At 35.1% G+C, this 10,124-nt stretch overlaps 2 protein-coding genes and 1 non-coding gene across 3 annotated transcripts in view; 2 read left to right on the top strand and 1 right to left on the bottom strand.

Annotated features, from left to right (window-relative positions):
* LOC113238143 (deoxyribonuclease-2-alpha-like) overlaps nucleotides 1-811 on the top strand; it is a 5,382-nt gene extending 4,571 nt beyond the window's left edge. Inside the window, exon 6 of the mRNA XM_026474885.1 lies at nucleotides 247-811. Within this exon, the coding sequence (XP_026330670.1) occupies nucleotides 247-511 (265 nt within the window). The 3' untranslated portion in view covers nucleotides 512-811. The remainder of the gene's footprint in view (nucleotides 1-246) is intronic.
* A 2,344-nt stretch (nucleotides 812-3,155) lies between these two features.
* The window catches only part of LOC113238296, an 8,717-nt gene continuing 1,748 nt past the window's right edge, over nucleotides 3,156-10,124 (bottom strand). Inside the window, exons 2-5 of the mRNA XM_026475132.1 lie at nucleotides 9,615-9,840; nucleotides 7,505-7,678; nucleotides 4,864-5,092; nucleotides 3,156-4,691 (exon numbers count right to left, since the gene is read on the bottom strand). Of these exons, the coding sequence (XP_026330917.1) occupies nucleotides 4,472-4,691; nucleotides 4,864-5,092; nucleotides 7,505-7,678; nucleotides 9,615-9,840 (849 nt within the window). The 3' untranslated portion in view covers nucleotides 3,156-4,471. The remainder of the gene's footprint in view (nucleotides 4,692-4,863; nucleotides 5,093-7,504; nucleotides 7,679-9,614; nucleotides 9,841-10,124) is intronic.
* Trnag-ccc lies at nucleotides 9,021-9,091 on the top strand. Its single transcript has one exon. It is a non-coding gene; the product is annotated as a tRNA-Gly (tRNA).

Raw genomic sequence — 10,124 nt, forward strand, 5'->3', positions numbered from 1 at the left:
AGTAAGCGTAGTGCGCTAATTGACTGGAAATTACTGGGTAGTGGGTGTGTAAAAATGAAGACCAGACTGTACTATTAACAATGCAATATAGAAAAAGATCTATTGTTTCTCGTATATAAACTATTTCCAGTTGTATAACTTGCCTATCAAATATTCATAAATATACTATAATATACCTAAGGAATAATAATGTGACAAAAAATTTTTTGGTAACGTGATGGTGGGATTTATACAATTTTTTTTTAGAATTCGTAACTTCGGTTCAATTTCATTAAAATTTGCTGATACTACGGTTGTCTACGTGGGCAACAAATCAGACCATTCCCGGTTCGGCGTCAGTACTGCCGCGCATTGGCAGCAACGTGGTTCTAGCGACCAGCAATACTGGGTATGTTTAAGTAGTTTGGACAGAGCAGATGTTTCTAGAAGAAGCGGGACCTTATTTTGCGTTCAACACTACTACATTTGGCTAAGTTTCGATCATCTAAAAGTTAAGGAGCCAGTGTGCTAGAGTTCGTGTGGCACAAGCACTACAGGAAACCAGTATACGTAATATCGTAAAACAGGACTTTGTTTAAGTCATTATTTAATCGTTCGACTCATCACATTGAAACTGTAATATAATTACATACATTTATGAAAATGTAATTCAGTCAAATTAAGAAGAATATTATTTTTTATGAAAAATTGTGACAAAGAAATAAAAAATAAACTAGCTCTTCTTGACAGTCGTCTTCACAAATTCGCGAATTCATTTATGGAGCAATGTGTACGCTTCTATAATAAGATTCCGGTTGATATTCAAAATTTGCCATTTAAAAAGTTTAAAACTATAGTGTAACATAAACTTTATTTTATAATAATAATAATAATCTTTATTTTACTCTTACAAAGGATACAAAGTTTTATGATGTAATTTATATGAAAATGCTTAAATAACAGCGCACCTTTGCAAGAGACTGGAGTTTATGCTAGGAACTAACCTGTGTGACAGATCTCCAGGATATTAAAGATATATACAGCTTATGCGTACTTGTATGACAAAATTTTAGCTCCTGCAAGTAAATATTGTAAATGATAAATGTATACAAATGTGTATTTATAAAGAGAATAGAGTTTCTTGCTCATTTTTCTCAGGGGAATTTGCCTCACGAATGAGCGGTAGAGTATAATCAATATGACGATTTCAAGTGTAATTTTCTTACCAATGAAATAAAGATTATTTTGAATTTGACATATTTTGCTCGTATGTAGCGGACTTTATTCTGGTTTCTAGGATCTAGATTATACCATAGTATAAATAAGGCAGGTATGGTAACGTGACTTGTATGTATGCACGAAGGCTGCATACCGGACGTACGAACACACATTCGCGTTGTCTATCGCGGGTCGTCCGTCACACGTACCATTCATTATAGAATTAAAGCGGTCCATCAGTGTATAAAAATACTATTATTTGACACGTCTATACGTGCTTATTTTTGTTTATCGTAGTTTGAACAAGTTTCAATTGTCAAATTCAGAATTGTTCAGCATTTCAGTTCTATTTATGAATCTTACTCCATAATCAAAAGATACCACTCCTCGATACTGGTACAAAAATATCAGTACGTAAGTACTTAATGTAACAAAATTTATTTACATATAACAGGAGAATACTGCGACGCATACCTTAATGTTTCCAAATTATGTACATCTAAGATGACAATGTAATAACCCTACACTCCGAACGAAGTGTAATAAGCAATTACGCACGAAACAGGCGGGACGGGAGTTGACCGATTTGTCTTATTATATTAAGTAAATGTTTACATTCTTACAAATTTCGTCAGTAAAGGAATACAAATAAAACAACATTTTTGCAGATAATGTATAATATACAAACACAAACATTATTTACATAGTTATGTTTTTTTATGACTTCCGATATCCGAACTTTTGCAAACTTAAAAAACGTACTAAATTGCGTTATGAAATCTTATTTTATGCGCCTATAGTATACTGGCTCCACTGGATTAATAGAGTAGGTTTACATAATAACCTATGAAAATTTTACTCGTTCATTAACATGCAATAGTCACTCTTAAATTGGCACAATGTGAGCTTGAAATATTATGTACAATTCTCACAAATATAAGCAAATCTGCATCGTATTGAAAAACATATTTATAGCTTTTAATCGTTTTAGTTGTGACAGAAGGCGATATTCTATCACCATCGTTAAAATCTGAAAGAAGGTACTTTATGTTTCTCTACGAAAATTAAATACACTCTTTGTTTAGTATTATTATTTTCTCAGTTCAGTACCTTCATAGTTTGGCACATTACATCCACTTTCCCGTGCCCTCGATAAGGGATAAGTAGGTCATTAATATAAAATTAACAAACTTATAGTTTAAATACATTGTGAACACTTGAAACTTAAAGATTATAAGAATGTAAGGCCGAGATTTCCACCGTACGTTTTTATTGTTATGTAATGATGGTATACGAAAATAAATTTAAATTATTTTGTGTCAATTCGTGCATCATTATTTTTGTTTTGAAAAGTTGTTGAAGCCTTATCAAGTGTATTAGAGCACCTTCACCTTTATTTTTATATACTTGGTGACTAAAGTGCAAATAATAAAGATACGTAGGATGGCTCATCAACAATCTTAGACACAAACATATAAATACTAACTAGCTAAAATTTTTGCAAATCGTAACTGGATTGTCAATTCTTTTATAATAACAAAAAAAAAAGAAAAACTGATTTGATGAACCACCTTAAGTCTATTCCAAACTTGATAGCATGATGGAGTCCACAAATTCTATTTATCTAATATTTAAGTATGCCCTTAAAATTGTAACTCGTGAAAAGAACCTTTCCCTATGTTCCTAAGTACTAAAACTGCTATGAGACGTACTGCATGCGCGAAGTCGATATATTAACCTGCTTGCTATCAACACCGTCAGCAAGCTGTCAACACCGCCAGCAAGCTGTCATCACCGCCTGCCCAGCTCGGGAACTTAGTGTAATTGCTGATGTCCATATGGAACTTAATAATAACTTAACTGATGTAAAGCCGGGTCACTAGCGAACTGTGACCGTGACCGTTGCACGTTTGGTTACCAAAAATCATAGTGTGTACGTGGTTCGCAAGCTTGCCGCGAGCGGAACGCGTGCCGTTCGCAGTGAGCCGACGATAACCACATACTCCTTCTAGCGAGTGAAGACTGTTTCACGCGTACACTGTAGAACCTTGTTACTGTGACAGTCACGTTACAGTTACAGCTCGCTAATGAGTACCTGGCTTTACTTGTAGGTTGTCACTTTATTTAGAACATTTATAATTCCAAATTGACTTTACTTTATATTAAGGAAATAAACATATCGCTGTCGAAATCATCCATTTTCATTTGTGGCCAAAATCCCCGACTAAATTCGGCAATGCAGTTTGCGATAAAAAATGTTAACACAAGTACTGTTTACAAAAAGTTTAAGAATTGTGTAAATGTGAAATAAATCGTTGAGAAAAGTTTCACCAATCGTGTTTTTATTTCACCATTACTTTGATTAAATCCTCAAGTAGTAGCTACCCTTTGTTGTTGCTAACATCAAGTTGTTTCAGACGCAAAAAATCATAATTTTCTCTTAAATGTCAATTAATTGCTGCTTTTGATTCGCGGACTATCGTTCACTTCAAATGCAGCTGACCCTTGCAGAAAAATCTCAATTGCACACATTAACTGCAGACGTGCAGTCCATCAGTTAGCAGCCTTAGGGTCGTATTCTAGAACTCTATTCAATGCTCAAGTCAGGATTGCACTGGTAACACAAGCACTGGAAATACGACCCTAATGGCAGGGACTTGAGTATGATTTCGAGTGCTTTAAACCATACTCAAATCCTGACTTGAGCATTGAGTAGAGTTCTAGAATACGGCCCTTAGAGCCTATGCACATGGCGAATTTTTTACGCACTGACGACACACATTTAAAAACTCAATAATAAGAACGTATGCAAAAGTTTACTAGTTGCAACTGAATCGCGTTAACGCGCGTTATACGCAACGTACGTTGCGCGAGTTTATCAAAGGAATACCACTTATTCATGTGATCTGAATAGTACTTAGCCTATATAATAGTTGCACTGGGCAAGCCGGGCATAGGCCTCATTTCACAATGCGAAGCTTGGGCTGTATAGGTTCCTACGCGGGCCGAATACGGAATGGGAACTTCACTCACGACATTTTCCTTCACCATGATCTGAATAAAAAATGATCAAAGTACTTTGTCAAGTACAGTCATTCTAAGTGATTTGTTTGAGTCTTCAATCTACATAGGTATTTACTTTTTTAAATGTTAGCAGTTTTAATAATATATAGTGTATCGTCCTGTTTGGAATAGACCATAAATCAGTAACGGAGTAACTAATATAATATTTAACAGTTACTTTATAGGTGTTAGAATAGTGGAATACAAAATTTCAAGCAACTCTCAAAGAGGGAACTCTTGTGAACCAGGAGTCATGTTTCATCTTCAAATGGTAGGCGTCTCTTGGTGAAGGTGCAGTCAGGGCGTCTTCCAAAACCTTCAAAGCGCTGGTTGGGAGGACTTTCGCGCTGTATTCAGCAGCTTCTCCTGGCATTGTCACTGCGCAACTCGCTGTAGATGTGCTCACGTCGGAGCTTGGTGTTTCTGGACGACTGGAACGCAATGAGTTTTTAAAAAGTCTATAGGCAAGTCTACTGTGTGCATAGAGGTAATAGCAAATTTTATATTAGTATCTTAACGCTTTCATTATTTTGAAAAAGTTATAGTAAAACTGAGATATACCTACTATATAATTGAAGACTATGATAAAACTTATAAAGTTACCTAGAAGGCTGGCTGGGGACAGTAAGCTGTACGGGTGGCGCATAAATCTCAGCAGTAGAAAGGTCAGGCGCGTGTAATAGCACGACGTGGAGACGACGCGATCGCAACGAGGCGCGCAATGCACGTGCAGCGCCCCAGGTGCCCCAACGCACCGCTGCTGCGCCTGCGCTAGCCTCGTCGCCGGCGTCTAAGCGGGATAAGCTGTCGCTTGCTGTATCTGATGTCAGTCCTGGAAAATTAATAAGATCATGAATGATCATGATAATTATTACGATAATTATCTTGATAATCATAAGATTAATTGGAACCACCACCGCTAGCAATGTCGTGGCATGTATTCATCCAAACAATTCAAATGTCAATCTAAAAACACTCAAATCAAATAATTTTTCCTTAGACTATGGAAACCAACGGACGTTATGTTGACATATATAAATCAGACGTTATACGTATATGATGCATTTCGACGGTGAAAACATAAACGTGTCATTGTCTTTGTTTAACTATTGCGTGCCGTCTTAAGCCAAAAGAGATAGCATTACATTAGTCAGTGTCAAACACGGGAATCGCAAATACGTAACGTCATCTTAAATGCCAACTGAGTCCATTTCGTAGTACAAGATGTACATGATACGGTTGTCAAAGGGAAGTACATCAAATGTCAAAACAAATGTTTTTCCAATTGTTTTATTGAATTATTCGCATGAATTCTAATAAAATGGACAAAAATATTGACAGTGAGAACAATTAAATATTAAGAAAAATTCGTCCTTGCAGCATTACAGGATATGGCTTTAGAAAAAGCGGAAATCGACCGAATGCAACATTGTACGTGTTATTTTTCTGTCGATAAATCACACAAAAACCCAAATATCTTATGTAATTAGACATATTTAAGTAGTTTACTCATAAATGTCGCCAAATTGTGCTTTGGATTCTTCAGATTGCAAGTTTGTTTGTATATTATTTAACCGACTTCAAAAAAGGAGGAGGTTCTCAATTCGACTGTTCTTTTTTTTTGTGTGTATGTTACGCGATAACTCCGGTATTTGTGAACAGATTTTCATGATTCTTTTTTTTGTTGGAAAGGAGGTACTTCCATAGTGGTCCCATTTTATTTTGAAGAAAATCATCCACCTCGAAGGGTGGCTGTTCACGCATGAAGATTCATTTTTATAAATAATTAATTAATTTCAATATAAAAATAAAATAAAATAAAATTCGCTTAATTTCAATTTAGGAGCAATTACTTTAATGGTTGATTTTGCTATTTCTCCAATTCAAGGCGTTTTCTCTCAATATACTTTGTGTAGTGTCGTAGTGAGAACCTATTTTTATTCTTCAGTGTCAAGTCCTGTATAGTGGCGAACTAGGGGATATTTCAATAAAACTTAGCAAATAGACGTAAATCCACGTACTTTTGAGGTCGGTTTTTTTAGTACTCTGTACTGAGATTATGATTATTGTTGTTAACGATTATTTTGAGATAGTGCTGTTCCTGGAAGATATTCTGTTATTAAAATAATTCACTACGAGGTTTTATTATTTTATTATTATTATTATTATACTATTTCAAGTTTGCCTACAAATGAAAAAATAATGGATGGAAATCATTGGACTGCCGAATATAAACATTGGATCAAAGACCATCTTCATTTATTCGTTTCGTTTTGAAGAGTGAAATTTTAACTGAACTTTGAATGTAACAGATGACATGATAATGCAATTCCATTTGTATGGCCTACAATTATTTCTCTCGTGAGTTTGGGTGTAATTTGTGGTTGTCTATTTGTGTGTCCATGGCACCCGCGACACAGGGTTTCCCTAGTGCGGGGCTATGTTGAGTGTGTGCGTTATTTATTATTATTTATATTATAAATGACATGGCTATCATAGTTTATGCCACTTTTTACCTCTTTGTAAGAATAAAGAAAAATAGTTCGAAACGTTTGAATAGACATTTTCCGTTTTCATTTCGTAATCGTTTCTCAGTGTTCGTCACGGTGTCATGATCACAATAAAGTCGATCCTAGAGTAAAAAAACAGTACATTCTAAAGAAGATAAATACATTAATTTCATACAAAGAGCATTTATTTTGTAATAGTAGGTAATTGATCTGTGCACACGTGTGCGTTACGAGCAATTTTATCAATAATCATTCACCTGTAAAATGCCGCCGCCTACCAAAAGTGACATTTGGAAGTACTTTGAGAAAATAAAGAAAAATGATGTCAAATGCAGTCTGTTTTAAAACTTTTAAGTCTTTAGGTAATTCTTCAAACATTTTAAGACATATCTTGCCACAACAACAACAAAAAAAATGCCGGGCAAAAGTATGGATACCTTGAGGTATCGATACTTTTGTTTCGATATCTGTACGACTACGATACTTTTATCCGATTCTACTCATGAGTACAGTATCAACACTTTCCTTTCGATACTGTGTTCCTACTCGCAAAACACCTACGATCGTGAGAACTAACTTAAGAAGATTCTATTTAACGAAGCGTTACAGAAATTTACTGAAAGGTTGTAAAGGTGCATTGCTGTATTAATTATTGATGATGTTGTGATGCCTTGTTCGGTCCAATGCGGAATCGTTAGAGTTGTTATTATGAAAGTATACGATACGAAGCTTACCGATATAGAAAAGTCTGCCAGCGTGATCATGTTCTGCGGCTGCGGCTGCAAGAAGTGGAGCGAAGGTACGAGCCACCCTCAACGCGCCCAGAACGTTGCCCTTCAGCGCGGATTCCCAACAGGTTGATCCGCCGCGTCCGCTGCTGCCAGCCGTATTTATTACCGCCCAGATACCTACAATCAGATGGCAATATTTTATTTAAGTAATATATAAAATACAATCAGATGGCAATATTTTATTTAATAATATTTTATTTAAGTGGTACGGGTTTTATTAATATATTTATAGGTATAGGTACCGCTGCTTTTTCAACTAAGAGATTTGATGAGTATTTGAAGACTTTTAACACATAAGTAAGTATTAACTTTACCAAAGCTACAGCTTTAGAAGTTAAAAGTCTCGTGTCACATTAAAATAGTTATTTTTGATACAAGTGCGGAAAGTTAGTCATTATTCACGAGTCTCGCGCACGTGTATCAAACGTTTTTTAATACATTTGCGAAAAAACTACATTGAAAGTAAAATAAAACAGTAGGTATTTAAAAAAACCCATTTTATTTCTTTGTCTGAGATAAAAATTCCGACTTTTTTTTAAATTACATTTAAAACTCTGTAAATATTATAATAATTCATGTTTAGGCTGATGGCTTTGCCAAAACCTTAATAAATAAAAAATACAAATTCAGAGTACAATGGCAACTGTTGCCAGTCACAGCCACATTAAAATTACTATTTTAGTGGCGCGGCGCGCAGCGGTCTCGCGTAATACTCACCTCCGGTCATTGTTAATACTCATAATACTCAATCAGCCATCAATGGAAAATATCCAAAATATTTTAAAATTTTTAAATGTAACCCGTTGTTTTATAAAAAAACCTATGCAATTTAAACAAATAAGATGTTCGTAAGTAAATATAAGTTTTAATGACGAATGACTTAAATATTAAATAAATAAAGCACATAAATATTAAATAAATAAACAACCTCTTTAGTTCTATGTTTAAGACTTGAAACAACAACAAATTTAAAAAAAATGGAAATGTAAAAAGCACTAGTGCGAAAAATCCAACTTTCGGCACGATTTATGGTACGAAAAATATCACATTTTGAGCAATTGTCATTGACTTTGTAAGTCAATGGCAATTGTATTAAAAAAACGATTTATTTTAAACCCACAATATTATTTACTGCGAAGGTGACGCGGTACTGTTAAGTAAACCGCGCCACCTATCGTGCTTCTACATAATTAGCTGCATAGCTAGTTTGCGATACCGACGAGTAAACAAGTTGACCGATGTGATGTAAGTGAACATAATAGAACCAAAGCAAAGGAACTAGATGGCGTTTCAATTAATTTCAATTTTCTTGCTATCTTAGTGGTTTTTGTAATGTGGCTGATTTTTAATCAACTTTAATGATAAGTAACAAACTAAAGGTAATTAAAATAAACATAAATGAACACTAGATTGCGCACATTGTTATAAATAGAACGATATTTTCGACGTGTAAGATCGAGCACTGCTGGTGTAGTGGTATCATGCAAGATTCCCATTCTTGCGACCCGGGTTCGATTCCCGGGCAGTGCATGTTTTTTTCGCTTTTTTTCAACACTTCGTTTAATAGCCGAGTATTTTGCCCTAAAAAGCTTTTTTCAATAGCCGCTAGTTTTGCATAGAATAGTAGTTTTTTTATACAGCATGTAACACCGTGCGCAGTCAATCAGAAAAATTATGGTATAGAAAACAATGAACTTTTTTTTCGTAAAATTTTTTTTTTAGTAAATTTATTTTTGTTATTATTGTATTTATCTTAGTACGATCACAAACTGAAACGTAAGAATACATTTTCGTATAAATTGGAATAAATTGTGTATTTTAGGTTTAGTAGGATCGTCTTTTGGCTGAAATTATGTGCACTGAAACTTAAGTATAAACCTATATTACGAACATGTTTATTTGAATTGCATCAACGATATCAAGGAGAATAGCAGAAAATCTCGACATCAGTAAAAAAATTGAAAAAAAAAAGGTTATGATAAAAACAATGTTAAAAGTGGCATAGATCACCAGTAAACATTATACTTTCTCTGAATATCCAGTATAAACTCACCGTGTTCTCCAGCTGGCAAATGTTGAGCCGTGGCTCGAGCAGCTTCTTCTAACAAGTCTTCTCTGGCGACGTCTAGTTCAAGAGTAGCCAGGCGCGGAGGTGGTTGGTCTTCAGGTGTGGCCGCTGCGTGCGCTTGCAGCCAAGAATCTGCAAGGCGCGCGCCCAGACCGCCTTGTCGGCAACCAGCTATCACTCGCCATCCACGCCCGCACAGATAAGTTGCAATCTGTTGATGGCAAGTTATATTAAAATATTGTATGTCTAGCGCCTTAGTTACATGTTGAATTAAAATAGAAAATGTATTTGTAGCCTGCTTCAAAAAAGGAGCAGGTTTTCAAATCGACTGTATTTTTTTGTGTGTGCAGGTATTCGTATGTTACGCGATTACTTCGATATTCGTGAATAGATTGCGATGATTCTTTTTTGTTGGAAAGGAATACCACAATGGTAATATTCAAATTTGAAGAAAATATTCCACCTCTAAGGGTGGCAAAGTAGGGGATAAATCCG

This window comes from Hyposmocoma kahamanoa, unplaced genomic scaffold, assembly GCF_003589595.1.
Source record: "Hyposmocoma kahamanoa isolate Upper Pololo Valley unplaced genomic scaffold, ASM358959v1 95, whole genome shotgun sequence".
Taxonomy (NCBI): Eukaryota; Metazoa; Arthropoda; class Insecta; order Lepidoptera; family Cosmopterigidae; genus Hyposmocoma; species Hyposmocoma kahamanoa.